General features: G+C 39.6%; 1 protein-coding gene across 1 annotated transcript; it reads left to right on the plus strand.

Annotated features, from left to right (window-relative positions):
* The first annotated feature begins 800 nt into the window (after window positions 1-800).
* Window positions 801-15,304, plus strand: srcin1a (SRC kinase signaling inhibitor 1a). Its single transcript, XM_088007893.1, has 11 exons — window positions 801-808; window positions 952-1,294; window positions 3,126-3,901; window positions 4,041-4,142; window positions 4,534-4,661; window positions 6,748-6,911; window positions 10,092-10,267; window positions 12,677-12,983; window positions 14,233-14,494; window positions 14,609-14,748; window positions 14,884-15,304. Exons 1-11 carry the CDS (start codon window positions 801-803, stop codon window positions 15,121-15,123), a joined length of 2,646 nt encoding a protein of 881 aa, XP_087864019.1. The 3' UTR covers window positions 15,124-15,304.
* The last annotated feature ends 4,179 nt before the right edge of the window (window positions 15,305-19,483 follow it).

Genomic DNA, 19,483 nt, shown 5'->3' on the forward strand with positions numbered 1-19,483 from the left:
CAGGCATCATACACATCTTTTAACAAAACATTCTTTTTTTTTTTCACAAACTTTACCTACTGCTGCTTATGTAAAAAAAAACACTCTGCATTTTAAAATATTTTTAAAATGTAACTAATTATTTTTATTTTTTCTAGATATCTAAATGTTCACTAATCAGCACAAAAGTTCTCAAGTAGTTTCCAAAATTGTGATTTTTGCTTTTATAGAACCATTTTCTCATGTTACATGTTACTGGGATTTTATAAGATGAACCAACTCAGCGTGGTCTGTCAGGTTTTCTTCAGTTCCTTACTCGGGAGGAGTGTGCCCACAGTGTGATACGTTTGGTTACAAAAGGCTGTTTCTGGAAGGATGTGTTGTCTTCATTACAAGTAGAGATGAGTAGAGCTCATCTGATAAGAGCTTCTTCTTATCACACATTTGCTGTGACTCCTGCATTACTTGTGACATGCTGTGACCAGAACTGCAAATTAAATGTCTTATGACTTTCCATCAACAAATCTTTTTTGCAACTTCTCTGCAAATGCCAGATTTGTGAAGTGCGCAATTAATAGTTGACCTGTTGACAACTTTTCATATCTGAGCTGTGGATCGTTGCAGCTTCTTCAAAACTACTGTACAGAACAACAGGATTTAATTACACACATGTGAAGTCTATTTAGCAATTGGGTGACTTTTAAACATGATTAATTGCACTTATTTGTTTTTATTAATTTCTGACAAAAATGAGCAACTTTGTGTTGGTTTATTACATAAAATCCCCCAAAAATCGAATAAAATTATGACTGTAACATGACATGAGAAAGTATTCAGAAGGCTTAATTATGAGACCCAGAAAGTCGCCATAGTTTTTTTTTTTTTGGTGCCAGTAATCAGAATTTGTGGATCACAACCAACACCACAGTTCGCAAAATATGTCTCCACTGGTTATTCTCCCATCTAATAAAGCCAAACACTTCTGACTCAACCATCTCTCCCCCACAACTCTCTCCTAGGCGTGCTCTTCCTGCAGTATGGAGATGAGACACGCCGGGTTCACATCACCCACGAGCTGAGCAGCATGGACACGCTGCACGCTCTCATCGTGCACATGTTCCCTCAGAAGTTGACGGCGGGAATGCTGAAGTCACCCAACACTGCGATCCTAATCAAAGACGAGGCCCGAAACGTCTTCTACGAGCTGGAGGACGTCCGGGATATTCAGGACCGTAGCATCATCAAGATTTACCGCAAAGAACCCATCTATGCTTCTTACCCTGCGGCTGCACACCTGGCTAATGGAGACCTGCGGGTAAGCAGAAGAGACCTGAGAGGTGGGAAGGGCAATTAGTGTTGAATACCCCTGTTATATTGTGAAGTCGGCGCTGCAGCAGAGTTCTTTGGAAGATAAATTTTGCTGTTTTTGAGAACGGTATCTTTACAGACTTTCGCAATGTATTGGGGGTTAGCAATGGAACATGTTTTCCCGTCGGAAATGTATTTTTTCATCTTCAAATAGGCCATCTGTTGCTGTGCAGGCAGGAGAGAACATGTTCCCCTGTAAAATGAGCATATTTTAACATTTGAAATGATTTCTGCTTTAGTAAAGATAAAGCAGCCTGAGGGAGAACTTTTTTTTTTTTAACTATTATTGATGCAAAACTCTGCTTACCATCTGCATTATTCACCCTGAACTGGGAATACAAATGCTATTAAAAAAACACTGAAGAGTGTTTCTGTTTACTTACACTGTGCTGTGGCAATGCTCACACTCATTCTTCCATCTATTTGGAGCAGATATGGGGTAAAGAAATGGCTGACAGACAGGGAAGAACTATGAATACATTTGGATAGATACTCCAACTTAATCTGATTACAAATCATTGTGTGTCTGGTAGTGGAAAGCTGATGTTCTCTGTGTGTGATATTGTGAGCTCAGATTCAGAGAAACAAAACTGTGAGCGAGAGAGTTAAGCTTCTAATATAGTTATCCATCCAATATTGTATTATATCAACTGGAAAATCAAAAATGAGAGGTGTACATGAAAAGCACTCTAAAGGGGATATTAAAAGATGAGAAAACACAAACCTTTAACTGATAGCTGATGTATAACTAAAGTCCCCTTTCAAAGGTGATTACATCAGCAGCTTTTTGTGCATTTGATGCAGTAAAAACAGTTGAAAAGATATTTACATGCAGTTCTTAGAAAGACACATTCTTTTTTTTTTCTCATTGTCTGATATTAAACCAGACAAAACCTTTCCTGTTTTTAGAAAGTCAGGATTACAAAATATTTCTATTTGCTAAATACCAGAGTAGTGGGTTCCTTTGAGAATATTGTATTATGTTCCTTCTAAAGCTGCACAATATGTTGAATCACAGTCCTCATTGCAATATCAATATGTGCAATATTGCAGTCGCAAGGGACTGTTTACACTCAGTCTTTGGTAGACTAAGATATTGCAAATCCTATATTCAGGCACTTGGATGGACTTTCATTGTCCACACCTGATTGAAAGCATTGGTAACCAGTGTGATAGAAATGAAAGAAAATAGAAAGGAAAATATGAGTTAAGGACAGTAGATTTTGTCTTACTGTAAGATTACAGTGCCTGTAATTATTATTACCCTTCAGGAAGAAAGCAGGTTCTCTGTCCCATAGATACAGGTATTTTGTTGTAAAAATTGCAGACCAACTCCATGGCAAAAGAGCAAAAGGCCTTGTAAAGATGCTGGCTGAAGCTGCTCTGTATTGCTTTCAAAGCAGTCCCTTTCAAAAGACTGGATGTCCATAAACATTTTTTCTATGGGCTTATGTCCTTATGTCTGCTTATTCAATAGAAATATGCTGAAAATTAGATTTTTTTAATATATACTTTTTTAATTTTGCCTTAACAAAGAGAGCAAAGTTCAAGTTTGTTTTGCTCATTTGATCAATGCTAACCAACTTTCAGCCACATTTAGACTTGAGCATTTACTTTTTAGACAAAAGTTTATGCTGTTTATGTTGCAATGGCAGTACTTTCTGTCTTTGCTTTGCTTTTTGAGAAGTTCCTCAGCAATTTTTGATGTCTCTGGTAGGGTAGTTCACATCCCTATCATCTAATGGCTGCCATCCTAACAACTATTTTGTTTCTTACAGAGAGAAATGGTTTACTCATCTCGGGAATCTTCCCCAACGCGCCGCCTCAACACTCTTCCTTCCTCTTCGACCTCGGCACCCTCTGGCTCTCCGTCCCGCTCTCGCCTCTCTTACAGCGGGGGGCGTACTCCCTCCTTCTCCGGAAACCATCCTCAACACGAGCAGCCCAGACATCCCCACCATCCTCCAGGTGGCCATGGTGCCAACATGGGTCTGTCTCCATCACCAAGTGCCATCCTGGAGCGCCGTGATGTCAAACCAGATGAAGAAGTTTCTGCAAAAAAGCTGGCTCTCATGAAAAATGAGGCGCTGTATGCTGATCCCTACAGTTTGATGAATGAGGGTCGCCTCAGCATTGCCTCCACCCAGTCTTTGGCTGCCATTGGAGACCCTTTCAGCTACCCTGTTACCACTGGCCTCTACCGGCGAGGGTCCGTACGCTCTCTTAGCACCTACTCTGCCGCTGCCCTTCAGGGAGACCTGGAGGACTCATTCTACAAGCCTGGAGGTTCACTATACTCGGACACATACTCCTCTGCAACCCTAGGAATGGGGTTCCGCATGCCGCCCTCGTCCCCACAAAAAATCCCTGACATGCAGCTGAGGGACAGGGACTCGTATTCCACTTCACCACGACCCTCGCCTGTCAGGCAGACTTTCCGGAAAGACTCTGCCTCCTCCTCTGTGTTTGTGGAAAGCCCGAAGTCGAGGCCCAGCTCCAGTTCAGAGCCTGGTTTTGGTCCTTCTTTATCTGGACAAGACGCAGACACAAGCAGGTCAGCCTCATTTGGAACAGCTCACTGAATGTCTTCAACTATAAGACATTTTCTAAATTAGCCTTTCACAGAAGCATTGACCGTTCCACTGTAATCTGCCTGTGCCTATAATTTTATAAGCATTATGTATTTTTTTCAGGGACCACCGCCTGGAGCGTATGGAGGCCATGGAGAAGCAAATAGCCAGCCTGACAGGCCTCGTGCAGAGTGTACTGACCAGGGCACCAGACAGCGACAGCACGTAAGACCCTCTATTAGACCCCATTAACCCTCTAAAAGTCACAAATACAGCCTCAGATTTGACACATAAGCAGGAGTATTGACAGGAACAGCGGCAGGCTATTATCAGAGCCATTACCAGCTCCATGGTAGTGAGGTATTGCGCGAGCACAGGTCCAGTACAGACCACTAAACCATCAGCTGCAGGCAGCTGTGCTATTGATCTGCTGTCGGATTCACAGAGTTTTCAGCTTTTTACATTAACTATGTCAAGCTATCTCTGTTCATGTGCATACCAGGAGTTTATTTACTAAAAGATAACTGAGTTAATGTGAGAAGTTTCATCATATCCGGTAGTGGTGCTTTGAGCATTAGCTCTGTAATTGCCTTGCCCTGTGGCCGTTGATCCTCAGATGCGGCCTACTGCGTCTCTGCATGATGGCGGGCTGCCCTCCAGACCAAGGGACGGAGTTTTCACGGCCATTACCTTTCTCTTCCAGCGAGAAGACCGAAACTAACAGTGACGGCTCCGCCACTGGAAGTGAGTACAGCATAGTAATCGAGATCTGCGAATTGAAGTGTTACTAACACTCCTGTTTCTCCGTTGCCATGCCTATACGCATGTTCTTGCTAACTCTGCTCTAAAAATACTGAATGCATACTCTGCAGTGATGCTGATCTCCAGGCCTATTTGTCCATGCTCTCAATGTGGGAAGACGGGCAAGATTTGATATGGGGTACAACACTGCTGAGCTACTTGTTGGTTTTAATTTTCTTGTTTTATGTTCTCAGTCTGAGAAAATGGAAAATTGTGCCTTTCCTGTTTTCCGGTGCAGCATTTTTTTCAAATATCAATATCAGTGAGCCTCGTGAAGCTGGTAAAGGTGAAAATAATTCTATTTTATTAGTTTTGAATGTGACTAAAACAACTCTCCTCAAAGCAGAAGTGCTGGCAGTTGCACAAAGGACCAAGAAAGTTTTCCTTCTCAATTTCATGGCCAGTCAGTGAAAAATGGGTTGCCTCTTATGGTGCAAAGCATAAGATATCTAAGAAATGGCTGTAAACAGCAATTTTAACTTTAAGTAGAACCATTCTGTGCTAAATTAAAGGATGTTTAATGTTTTGCTAAGCAATATAAAATACATTTGATCATTTCACTTGCTTACATTTAAAATTGTACTTATTTACATTATCATCTTGTGGTCTAAAATTTACTTTACCAAAAAGACAATAAACGAGGGCTTTAAAAAAAACAAGAGTATTTAGACTTTCCTAAATCTTCACTTGGATCAAAATCAAATCTCTAATCAGTACTAACTCCAAGATAATTGGAAAAAACCCACAACATTTCTGACTAAGACTTTTTTTTGCTATTAACTCCTTTTATTTTTCTGTTGTTCATTCTCCAAAATGACCTGTTCACCACTGAATATTGAAATACCCTATTAGATGCACAAGGAAAGTAAAAACAAGGCTGTTAGAAATAAGTAAGCAAGCAAATCCTCAAAAGTGTAAACATAACCCTCTAGGCAAGGTTTGAAAACAGACACAGCTGTGAAATAGTTAACTCACTCTGTGTGGAATTATTTATTTTAGATGGTTGTTGAACTTAAAAATGACAATTTCATAACTTGTCAGCATCTGTAGCATGGATTAGATCAGTTATTGTCGTTTTTAAGTTATTTTTTCTCCTTCCTATAATTTTTCCGACTTATTCAAACACAGATAATCTTTGCCCAGATCTTCATGGACTCAGTTCAAAGATTTAAATGCGTCTGAATCTTCCTCATAAATTGGTGCAGTGCCAAAACACTAAGGCACCTCCACAGTCCCTTCCTCTGCTGTAATCAGTAGAAATCTTCCCTGTTCATCCCTCTTCAAATATAAAATCTGAAGACTCTCCTCTTTCTTTTGTCTCTATCCCTCCTCATTAATTTCTTGGTAACTGGCTCACTCTTTCTATATTCCAGCTGGACGTCAGAAGAAGAAAGGTAGTTGGCATCTCCTCCTCCTGTCATCCTTTTTTTATTTCTTCTGTCAGACATTCATCATGACTCTCTGCCCTCTGTATGGGTGTTGGTGTTGCTGAAAAACCAGCAGTCTCTGTTCTCATGTTTTCCTCCTGGCTGTTTTTTTTCCCCGGAAAGCGGACTCCTCTCCTTATGTCTCTAATTCTTGAATTCTTTGCTTGGTTGTTTGGGAATTTTCAGAAGTTTATTTTGTCACACACTAGACACTCGTTTGCGAGTGTGTATGTGTGGTCAAATAAATGGCAGATTGATGGCCATACTCACAAAGCCCTGTGTTGAGATAAGAGCGTTCACATCCCTGTGTGTCCCAACTAAACAGACAGTGAACTTCTCCCCCGGTTACTAATAGCATGAACTCACTTTTTACCCGATATACAACTAGAGTTTTGTGAATATGGTGGTTTTTGTTGCTTTTTCACACTGGATAAAGCGTGCGTGTGCCCAGACCTACTCTCTATATGGATGTATTTATTTGGGTATTTATGCTGAGAGTGTGTGTGTTGCTCATATTGTATCTGAAATGTAACTGGAGCGCTGCTTAGCGAACTAACAGAATTGTTTCCCAATGATCCCCCAATATCCTGCTTTGTGATTAGCAGCCAACACGCCGTCAGCACCTTTAGCTCTGATGCCACCACCGCCATCTAACACAACCCCGGTGAACGGCGTGGGTCGCCTGCAGATGAAACTCCATCTGCACGGTCTGCAGCAAAATGCCACCGACCTTCGCAAACAGCTCGGTCAGCTTCGCAAGATACAGGTATCTAAAGTTTAAACAGTTTATCTATTTCAGAAACGCTTTCCTGTTCACTCCTGAAGATATGTACCTTAGAGATATTGCCATGTAATTTGGAAAACTTATGTTAAAATTCTCATTCTCTTTAATGCATGATAATAAAATCTCATTTCCAACTGTCATTCACAAACACTGTGAGATTTTGTTGATTGAAACATGGTTGTGCCAGCGTCATGCTGTCTGGATGCTTTTCATCATCAGTCATCGGGGAATTGATGAAAGTTTATGTGAACATGTAGTTAAAACAGAACAATCCTGGAAGATAATCTGTTAAAAAGTGCAAAAGATTTGAGTTTAGGACAGAGGATCTGTAGCAAAGCTGGAAAATACATGTTAAGGGTGAGGCAAGCTGCTTCAATTGACTTTAGTTTATCATTTTATACTTGTTTTTTTTACCATTTGGAATCCTTGTTAGTTTGCCATTGCAGGAAATTACACTTGGCATTCATAAACACAACTCTAAGCATCTGCTGGCTGAGTATATATTAAGATTATTGGAGCCGACAGCTGTGTTCTCTGCTGACTCTGTTAGATACAGATATCTGTATCTACCTCACAGATCTTTTTATGAATTGCATTTCATTAGCATAAACACATCTTGTTCTTGCACTCCCTGAAATCCTACGGGATCGTGGGAAGGAAATCGCCACCTTCCCTGACACGTAATTGAATACAGTCTAAAAACTTGCAGCTTCGTTCACACAGTCCTAGGATATGACCTAACAGTGTTTTGAGTGGTTATTGGGGTTATATTAGCTGAACTTTAATGAATCAAGCTTTGCAGAGAGAAAGATAGAGCATTATAAATAATCATCTTTCAAAGTGACAGGGAGGAATATTAAATTTTATGTGCAGCTCAAAGCAATACAAGTGTACACATAAAAGTTTCATCAGTTACAAGTCTTTCCCGAGACAATGTTCTGATGACTGTGCATAATTCACAGTCTTGTGAACACCCCTTGCTAACAACTTTCCACTAAGGAAGTGGCCTGTGGCAAAGCAAGCTTTGTAGATCTTGCAGAGGAATCAGCAAAGCTGTTTTAATTTGAATTCAACCATTTTATAGCAAATACACAATATCTTGATAAGTGTAAACAGAGCCCTCATTTTTTTTGGAGTGTTCAGACCAATAATAGTGTTTAGAAACCAGAAGATTGTAAATTGCTTCAAAATATCACAAATTACTCGTGAGGTTACTTTTTATTAAGTTCCTCGCTGTTTTGGAACTTAATGTTTTGGCTTTCACTTATGAAAACTTTATAAAAATATCAATATATTTTAGATGAAATCTGGAACAACATGCAGATTTCAACAGTAGGAAATATGCTGGGCAGAAATGGCGTCCAAGTGGGAATTCCAAGACTGAAAGCGCTGCTGACGAGTCAAAAAGTGGAACTTTTTCAAAGCAGTCCATCTTGTTTCATATGTCATAAAACTAATGCAAGATTCAGTAAAAGAAAATCTTCCTGACAAGAACGCTTGATTTTTCCCAGCATCACCTTAAACAGGCTGTTCAGGCTCAAAAATCCTGTTAATGAGGCCTTTTTAAAACAAGCCTACAAAGATGATTGGACCAAAATTATTTCTGCTATTAAAATTTCTTTGATGAACTGAAACATTTTTAAAAAATTAGGTCTTATCATAGGATTCATTTTCTGAAGTTGTCAGTGTGAGGTCGTGTTGCTACTATAAAAATGAATGAATTTTAAGACATTGTACTCATGTTTCCCATATTGTCAATAGATATGGAGCTACTGCAGTATGCAGGCGGCTTTCAGCTTTTTATGTTCACTTCAGTGTTCAGGTGGTATTGTTTTCTTGCAAGAAAACCTGCAAGAAATTTTGCTGCAGTGGACATTAGTGGTATTCCATTTTGCTTGGGCTGCAGTGGTACAATATTGAAGCTAAGCTCGTAGTTTGTAGTGTTCTGAAGCGATTTGGACAGATTGATTTGATTGGTGTCTTTGCAGAGGAAATATAGAGAAAAGAGAGTAAGAGACAGTGAGTGTTTCAGAGCTGCTATTTGTTTCACCACAACGATCACAAGGATTTCTTGAAGTTGTTAAGCAGCAAAACAGCTACAGCTGTGATGTACACAGAGAGGAAAGTTTATTGTTTGCATGTGTATGACCTCTACACCTGGGTTACTGTTGTTGCCCAAGGCACTGGCCTTCTGCTTCAATTTTGCATGAGGCATATGAATTATACATAAAGTCAAGGAAAAGGATGAGCAGTTAAAATTTAGAGACGAGGCAGCGCACAGGAAGATTAAAAACATGTAAATGCATTAAATATTTTTACTTAAATTTTTGCTGAACTCCAGAGTATACATGAGTGCAGCTGTTGGCAGTATACAACAGTTGGGAATACAGTGTTATTCTGCATGTTAGTGATACTGTTGTCTTGCTCAAACAGAAGGCTGATAAATTATTAATTTTTTCTGGCTTAGCAGGTGATTTCAAACCGGGGTGTTGTGTTACATGGAGCAGACCTGCAGAATGTTGCATTTATAACACAGACAGGGAGCTCAGTTCATGCTCAAGTGATTCTGCCATGGGCATTCTTTGTTTTTCTCAGAACTTCTGAACTCATTGTTGGGAGAAATATTTTGTGCAAATTAAAATTTAAGCAAAACAAGTGTGAAAGTCTCAAAATTCTAAAGTTTATAAATTATTTTTTCCTCACTGCACTGATGATGTTCTCTGCAGCTGCAGAATTTATATCCTTAACAATGTCTGGTGTTTGAAGATTAGCAACATAAACTGTTAATAATTCCAACAACTTTAACTTTGTCAACCTATATTAGGCTACAACAATGAACTTTGATGGAGGGAGGAGGCGTGTGTGAAGTTATGGACCACCACAGAAATGACTAAGTGGATGAAAAAAAAAGTTTTTTTTTTTTTATTATTTTTATTTATTCCCCTTATTCTGACACCCCTAAATAAACTCAAGTGCATCTGAATACCTTCGAAATTCCCCATGTAAATAAACAGGGTCTACTGGTGTAAAATGTATTGTAGGTATAAAATTGATCCAAGGGTTGTGAATACTTATACAAGGCACTGTCCAATACTTTGCAAGGTTTGTGAGCATTCTTGTCTTCCTGTTATGTTGATTTTAAATGTGTTTTTTTGTGTGTAGATGGACAACCAGGATTCAGTGCGAACTCTGCTGAAACGGACAGAGGCTGAGCTAAACGTACGCGTAGCAGATGCCTTGCGGAAGCAAGAAGATCCTTTGCAGAGACAACGCCTCCTTGTGGAGGAGGAAAGACTCAAGTACCTCAACGAAGAAGAACTCATCATCCAGCAGCTCCAGTCAGTCACATAAGATTATTAAAACCATAAAGTAAAACAACTTACTGTCTAAATCCAAAAACTTTGTATCAATATTTTGTTCTGTAATGGAAAGTTTTTATTTTGCATTTTTATGTGGCAACAATGTGTGATTTTGTCCTCTATTGTATTTGAAATGTAGCAAAAGTTATATGTCAGACATGAATTGGTATGTCAGATGTGAGAAAAGTTCAGCTTTTGCAGCTTAATGAATTATAGAATGACTCGGTGATATGAAGAAATTTAACTGTAATTAAGCCCGACAATGGACAAGATGCTTATTAAGATCTGAAATACATAGCTGTCCAGTAACTAATTAGAATGACTGCAAAGATGAGAGTGAGAGCTACCTTGAGATTTAATCATCAGATATTGTAAGTTGCTTCAGTTTTATATGTGGAATTGCTAAGCCCCTAAATCACTGCACATTTCTGAATAATTGGTTGAACACTTGGAGATCTTTGTTAATCAGTATTTGTTTTTCTTCCACACCAAATGTAGCCACCTGCTTTCATTCATTACCTACTCTGCTTTTAATAAAGGAATGCTGTTTGGCCTTGCAGTTAACATAACAGCATTATAATTTCATATTTGCATAAAGTCTGTGCTCTTGAAGATATGATAGGTACATAATTGACCTATTTTTTCAGTCACAGTTTATGCAAATAGCTTTTCAGATACCACTGCATACTCCTTCAGTTCAGCTGTCCATATCTAGTTGATAAACAGGCTGTTTATTGGCAGCAGATTAATCGACACATTTCTGATGTGATCAAGTTTCAATTTGAATAAAACTTGATCATAAAAGAAAAATCCCTGATGCTCAACCTTCTGTTTGTTCTGTCTCAGTGACCTGGAGAAATCAGTGGAGGAGATCCAGAAGGAGTCGTCTGTCAACCACAAGCTGGTGACAGTGCAGGAGCTGGAGGAGAAGGCTACAGTTCTGAGAAAGCTGGGAGAAACACTCACAGAGTTGAAAAGTGAGTCATGCTGGCACATCCCTCACACTGTGCACTGCACAACACAGAAAACAGTCGTTATGTCTAGTAGTCAGTTTATTTTCCACTAATTACTCACTGAGGCGCTGATTATCTTTTAGTCACCCGCAGCCAGTCTGCAATGTTTAATCGCTCTCGCGTTGCCCATTGTATGAATGAACTTGCTGACCATTTGCAGTAGCTCAAAACGTGGGACATTTAATTAACTTGAAAAGCTTTCGGTATCCTTGAGAGGTGTTTTGTAAAAGCATGCCTGTTTTGTGTCGCTCCTCTGCTTTTCTTCTACAGATCAATTCCCGAGCCTGCAGAGCAAGATGCGGGTGGTGCTGCGGGTGGAGGTGGAAGCTGTGAAATTCCTCAAAGAAGAGCCGCACAGACTAGATGCCCTGTTAAAACGCTGCAAGACTATAACTGACACCCTCGCCACAATGCGCAAGTATGAAACTGCTCTGAAGGTGGAGAACAGCACATTTGGCAGCTTTAGGCTCAGATTGAAGTGTCGAGCAAGCCGATACAGTGATGTGAAGAAGTGTTTCCCTCTTGCAGATTTCTGTGGTAGGATTGGTTAAGCCAGCTTAGTAAAGGTTCACCACTGTTTCATTCTTTCTCCATTTGTGGATAATAGCTCTCACTGTGGTTCGTTGGCATCCCAAAGGCTTAGAAATGGGTTTGTAACCCTTTTCAGACTGATAGATGTTGATGACTATGTTTCTCTTGTCTTCTTGGATTTCCTTAGATCAGAACGTAATGTGTTGCTTCTTGAGATCTTTTAGCTTTCTTCTAGAAGTGATCTGTCTATGGAAACCAAACCAAATAAATATGGTTAATCCCAAGGATGAGTTAACTAGAGGGCAGTTATATTTACACATAGCGCAAAATTGGATTGGACAGTTTTTTTTTCCTCAGTAAACAGTTTGGAGTAAGTTTTGATATCTCCCTTAAATTTGATATATTCTGAAAAAAAAAAAACTTCACTGTGATTTGAAATATTTAAGCATGTCAAATATCAAAATCAGGAGACTCCAAACTTTTAAGGGAAAGAAGCATCCAGTAATGCTTTTTTCATGGCACTAAATGCAGATTTGAATGCATTTTATTAGGTTTCATTGATAATAATTTGTTTTGAAGAAATAACACTCCAAACTTTGAAGGGAAAGAAGCATCCAGTAATCATAAATTCCAGCTGAAAGTACTTTCAAAGCTATTTTTATTCTCATAAATATGCGTTGTGATTTTTATGAAGAGTGAAGGAGATTTCCTTATCAGGTTTAGTCCTGAAAAGCTTCTTAATAATCTTAATTATTCTCAGTATTAATCTTGTCACACTCAAGTTTAAAGGGAACATTTCACAGGCTTGATTAAGGATTTTTTTTCTTCTTCCTTGTCTTGCCAGGCAAGCAAATGAAGGGGTTTGGAAAAAGCAGGACAACTTTTCTAGCCCCTCATCAAAGCATAATGACGACTTGCAAAAATTTTCGAGTTTTGACATTCCTACCAGTCCACCGCTAACTATCAATGACATTGGAGGAGGTAACAGCCTGTCTAACTGGAGCCCTCACTCGAGCCTCAGCCGTGGTCTCGGAAACCCGTCCGGTCCTCATAAGGACAATCATCCTCCTATTCCTCACAAAGGCAAAGCCCTGGAGGAGCTGGAGCGGCGGGCTGCCGCTGACAAAGCTTTGTCAATGGAAGTCCGACTGGTAGGGCAATTTCTTTAGTTACATTTTTCTTTATTTCTCTAAAATGCATTTCACCCCAAAACAGTTGGTGGAAGTTATTCCAGTGGTGTCTGCTTATCTGTGTGTCCTTTATATACCTGTGTTATTTGGTCTTTAGAGAATTTAAAAAATGAGCGGCCATGGAGAGTTTGTTTACGGCTTAAAAATATGTGCGCTGACACTGCTATCCACATGGGATCTTGTCAGTACTCTGGCAGTAAAAAAAGTTTTTACCAAATAGCTGAAACAAATAATCCACACTCTCCAATGAATAAATGAATACCTACACCAAATACCTGCACAAATCAAGGCTCCCAGAAGGATAAAACGCACACACACCTCAAAATTGCACATATATCAGGTTGACAAGAGAAAGAGGAAAAGCTTAAGGCTTCAGTGCTAATGCAAAATGTATTTGTCATGCTGTTAAAGAGAAGCACTGGTGTCAGGGAGGATAAGGAGGAAAAGCACAAGCCGTGGCCCATAGGCCTTAGTATGTTATTTTTGTTGTGTTAAGTGCAACTCAGCTTAGTGTGACTTGGGGGGTATCATCTCATGGTGATCAGTGGAAAAACATAAACCTTTTGGAATTTGATTCTTTCTGACTGCCCCTGTCAAGATATGCACTGTGCCAATTTAAAATTATTGCACAACATGGCACACTGAATGCTGCACAGAAAACATCCTCTTATGCTGCTGGTGGGTTAATAAAAATACTGATAGTTGTGTATGTGTGCAAAAATCCAGTCATCAATTATAAGACTACTTTATTCGCTGTAATGCGAATAAATATTTCTCCACTGATTAATTTGAATGTTATAAATAATTCTCTACATGATATTTTTTTTAATCAAATGATTTAAAAAAGAACATTACTTATCTTCTCTCTTTTGAGAGAGGCCTTTCTCATTTCCTATGAAAATATACTTTTTGGCTGAGCAACAAAAAGCTTCAAATTATTAAAAGTTGCTACATGCAGTGTGCAGATGTGACACCCATGTCCATTGTGACAGGACAGCCAAGGAAGCTCCAGCTAAAAACCTATTTGGCCAGTACTGAAATTTCAGTATCTATAGATTTGCTTTCACGCTGAAATTAAATTTTCCCAATTTGCTGGAATCCAGTAACATTTGATTGGTCTTGGAGATTTCGATAGCCATCTGGCAGTCCTAATCTGATGTGAAACAGGCCTCAGACAACACTATTCTGGTTGCCATCATTCACTTTGCAGGCGGCAGAGCGGGACTGGGAGGAGAAGCGGGCCAGTCTTACACAGTACAGTGCTCAGGACATCAACCGCCTGCTGGAGGAGACCCAGGCCGAGCTGATGAAGGCTATTCCAGACCTGGACTTTGCTGCCAAGCAGATCAAGCCCTCTTCCAACACACCATCAGCCCAGAACCCTCAGAGTTCGGCGTCAACAACAGAGCACCGCAGTAGCAAGCCACAAAACAAGCTTTCAGCAAAAGAGGGGGGTTCCAGGCGTGGCTCTGGTAAGGCTGTGACTTTCAAAAGTCTGAATCACAATATTTACTGCAACCAGTTTTGTTAATTTATAAGCTTCACTGTCATGTTTTTTTTTTGTTTTTGTTTTTTCACTTTTCCAGATGAGCTGACAGTACCACGATACCGCACAGAAAAACCGTCTAAGTCTCCTCCTCCTCCTCCGCCTAGACGTAGTTTCCCCTCATCTCCAGGAGTGACATCTCGCAGTGGAGAGCCATTAATTCCTGGAAAAAGCATAAAGGTACAAGAGAAAGAAACCATCAAATCAATACAGTCTTATGAAAACTAATTTGTTGATTTGCTGAATATTTTTTGTTCATTAGGACTTTGCACTTTGCTCTTTTACATAATGTTTTAATCATTTTTGTTTTATTAGAAATCAGAATCAGAAGAGAATGACACTCAAAAGCCTCACATAAAACTGAGGAGGACCATGTCCGAAAACCCTCGCCCTGCATCGACACCCCCAACGCTCGCCTCTGGAGAGAAGGAACAAGGAGAGGAGGAAAAGATCGCTGCCGAGCTTGAGGTAAATGAAATATGGATTGTACATCAATTTGATTATACTTTAATCGCAATAATGTTGCTCAATCAATGGCCAAACTGCACTTTATAGCTATGAACCTGACATCCACAAAGTGCCAAGGGGTTGCAAGAGTACATACACACTCTAAGGGCATTTGCAGATACGCTCATCATCATTACCACATGTTCAAGCAGCAGGTGCCATATGTCCCTCCTGCCCCTGGCACCGAGAAAGCCCAAAGATCGCATAATGCTCAGTCGCACACATCATCACCCAGGACTCACAGATAGACAGATGGACCCCGAGAGCTGTGTGTTCTGTGTTTAAGATGGGCTGCCTGGAAACTTGATGCAACAAAGACTTAATAACACTTGATTTGGATTTGTCAGTGGGTGTTGTCTTGTTACCGTGACGCTCTTTTAACCTCCGTTTTGCCTCCCCAGCTGTTTGAGAGAGCCCCAGTCAGGCTCTCTCGCCCCACTTCACTTTTCCTCCCCATTAGTCCACACATCAGGAAAAACACTTCCCCCTCCAGGCTAGACGTGTCCCCTCTTGAGGCCTCTGAGGTAACACGCTGGCTGGCCATGAACAGTCTGGATTGTTCCCCTATGTCTCTTTTACTTCTTAACTACCTTCACTGTAACTACTGCTCAGTTTTTGACCGCATGCTCTTTTAACCTTCTTGGCTTAAGCCTCATGGCCACACAACTGCTGCTGATTTACTTTCGACATTCATGTGCAAACAAGAAAACCTGAAAACATTTTGCACAAGCTTTACACTCATTAGAGGGTTTAACCGATAATTATTGTGTGACTGTGCACTAATTGTATCTACCAGACTGTGTCATAATTTATCGCAAGGTATCGCGAATAAATGTGTGTCAAAACATTATTATTCCAAACTCAAGCCTAAAGTGGATGAATTGTGATGAAAACAAGGGGATAATTGCTACCTTAAACTTGCAAAAGCTTTTGTTCAGATCCGATTAAATACCTGGAAAACTTTTAAGCAACGATCCAAATTTTGGTAAATTTTTAAATTCAGTGTTTTTCAGATCCACTGTGTTCCCTAAAACAGAATTTCCTGATTGAAGGACAAATAAAGAATTAATATTATGATTAATTCTGTTTTGAGATTTATGACTCATCATAGTTGGCTCTATTTAGCTCTTTGTGTGTTCAGGTTGTGAAATTTTATACCAATAAAGTGGGTCGTACCATGTATTGACAAAAGTGGTTTTCAATAAGATTGGCACCAGCAACCTTATTGAAAACAGTCACTTCTTATAGGAAAAATCCAATTAAATGTTGAAATTTTCTAAATATTTCAGTTTGACAGCATACCAAATACAATAAAATACACGATTATTTTTATAACTGTTTCAGACATTTCTACTATGGGTGCTGATAAGTGTGGAAAGAATTGTGTGCAGCTGAATGTGCAGAAAATCCATGACATTTAGACACCCAGTTGAGGAAGTAGGGAACAAAAATAATTTTCCTTATGAGAGCATCAACCTGCTACATTTAGTATTATTGGATTGAGAGCAAATGAACCTATCCTGTTTCCCACCTTTTTCCCTTGCATGCGATTTTTGTAATTAGGTCCCAAACCTACTTGTGCATGTATGCTAATTATCTATAAATGCATACATATGCATAGTTTTTGTCATATCTGTCAAGTTTGTAAAGTTTTTCTTACATTTTTTGTAGAGGTTTAACTAGTTCATGTGTTTCTATTTATATATTAAGTGCTTTCTTTATTTATAGGGAAGGAACTTATCTCCAGTCCCCCACATCGTGTTGACAGAATGTTTGCCAGACTCACTCACTGCTGCAGAAAATCCTGTCAGAGATTTAGCAAATTACCCTGTACAAAATAATCCAGCACCCAATTTGTGCAATCAACTTATGGTCCACAAGAATGTGCTTTCAAGGGGAATATCTTCAGAGGGAAGCAAACATGTTCTCAAACAAGACCAAGAAATCTCCCTGCTTCTGACAGACATGGAGATGAAATGGGTGTCTCCTCACGAAGTTCAGGAACTGAAGAGTATAGACCTTAAAACTCTAACTGTTTCAGCGCAGAATAAAGACATTTCTGAAGCACAGCTGAATGAACGGCCTGTTCTTATAGTTTTCAGGGAGGGAAATACACTGAGAGATACATACAGACTGCTGTATTCCCTTCTAGAGTCATCCAATCCAGTTCCTAAACCGAGATTAAGATCCTCCCACCAAATCACCCAGCAACAATCCCTAATGGAGGCTCTAAGAAGAGGGATTGAAACAGGGGATGACGTGCTAAAGTTTCAGCATGCTGATGATGTCAGAATACAGCAGAGTAATTGTGATTCTAAAGGAGGCTCACCAAGTCAGAGGAGGATGACACAGGAGGTCAGATTCAGCACCTACCAGAGGCTGGACAGTTTGGAGGAGACGATTCGAGAGCTGGAGAACACCTTAATAGAGATCAGTAGCCATCCTACGAGAGAGACGCTCTACACTGAGTCAACCACCAGAAGTATTCCAGCACAGCACACTGGGAGTCTGATGCCAGAGACCAGGAGGCCACCAGTTCCACCCAAACCAGCATCAATTCAGGTCCATTGTTTGTTGCTGCTGCTGCTGTGTACATCTGTCGCTCTGAAGCAGCATGCTCTGTTTTCCTTCTTCTCAGCAGATGACTACTGGAATTTCTCTTTCAAGCCTCTGATGTCTGCTCCCTGACTCATTCAGCATGTAATTTTATTTAAGATCAAAAATATGTACAGAGGACAGACAACAGACTCCCTGTCTTCTTCTCTGTTCTGTTCTTCAAACTGGAGCTGCTCTCCTGCTGAGCCGTGCAACAGTAATTATTTCCCTTCCAATCTACTCTGACACTTGCTCGTTTCTCTTCTCCTGTTAAATATATGCATAGGGAATGCCTGAACTTTATTATTTCTATTTTTTTGCTTATGAGCCTTGCCTTGAAATCAGCTTCCTTTCCCTCCTGCAAAGCAGTTAACAATACCATCATTTGAATTTTTAACCAACCTTCAGGGCATATTTTACATTTTCCTAAATCGTGCATTAAAGGGTATTGCCACTGCATGTGCAATGAGATTTTTTTTGTACTGTTTTCACAAGGCAATGAAATACATTTGGGTTGCCTCTATTACATAAGATTATTGAAGATAAAATTGTTTTGCAGGGTTATTATGCAGACAAACCAAAGTCTGTTTCCTATTCCAGAGCCTAATATTGCTTATGACCATGTAATGAACTTCTTGTCCTCGGCTATAATGAGCCGCCTCTTTTCATCTCACCTCCAGCTGACCGCAAAGCGACAAAAGCTTAGCAATTAGCAAAAGGCTTAAAGCACAGCTGTCTTCGTGCCGAGATGACTTGACAGTTTGCGTAGTATTGACTCTTGCCTGGAAAGCATCCTCCCACTGAAATACTTGACAGTCGCTGTCATAGCGAGTTTCAGCCCTCTGATGTGGAGCCATGGAGCGTTCCTACGGGAATGGCTGAGGATTACAGAGTCTTCACACATTATTTCATCACTCCAGCTTCAATCACGTTGATCATTCCAACTGAACCCTTCACCCTGTTCTGGTCCAACATGTACTGCAAACTAAATTCAGACAAGAAGGCTCCCTTCTTACTCAATTGTGGTTCACATTTCCGAAAAGAAATAGAAGTTGAACTTAACCCAATGGACAGCCAATACGTAGCTGGATATCTGGGAAAATGAATACATCTTTATTTGCATTGCCTTTCATCCACACGAAAATTCAATTTTATATCACTGAGAGCGATTATTTATAAAAACTCTGACCAAAGTTGAGATCTGAGAAAATTCTGTATTTGCATGTGTTGAGAAATGGAGTTTTAGAGTCCCGTGCATCAGTCAGCAACCAATAATGAACCAATATATCCAAACACTGTCTTTGACATGATTTCCAATTGACATTATCTCATATTTTATTAATTTTATATTCTAATATGTTATTTAAAAGAGGTGTAACCTTAATATCTGTCCACATAAATGGACCTCCTGGCGCCATGTTGAATTCGTAACTCTGAATTCGTAATTCTGATTGGTTGACACAGGTTTTAACTTTGTGCTACAATGCCCTTGTTGCATTTGGCATAAATGATTGAGTGCGTATTTTTATTTTTATTTTTTTAAATGATCATACTAGTTTTTATAAGTACCTTGCTGTGTGCAGACAAGGCCTAAGATTTGTAAGGTAAGAAAACAGAGAATTGATAAAGTAAAGTGGAAGGAAAATTATACATGATTGTCAACATTTTTACAAATAATTATCTGAAAGGTCTATCATGCATTTGTATTCAGCTCACCATTAAAGCTGATGATCTTCAATAAAATCCACTAATCAATTACGATTTGAGTTGTGAAGGACACACAGGTCTTTTAGGAAACATTAGTGAAAAGACA

This window comes from Poecilia mexicana, unplaced genomic scaffold (genome assembly GCF_051168715.1).
Source record: "Poecilia mexicana isolate PSO_F unplaced genomic scaffold, ASM5116871v1 scaffold_8, whole genome shotgun sequence".
Lineage (NCBI taxonomy): Eukaryota > Metazoa > Chordata > Actinopteri > Cyprinodontiformes > Poeciliidae > Poecilia > Poecilia mexicana.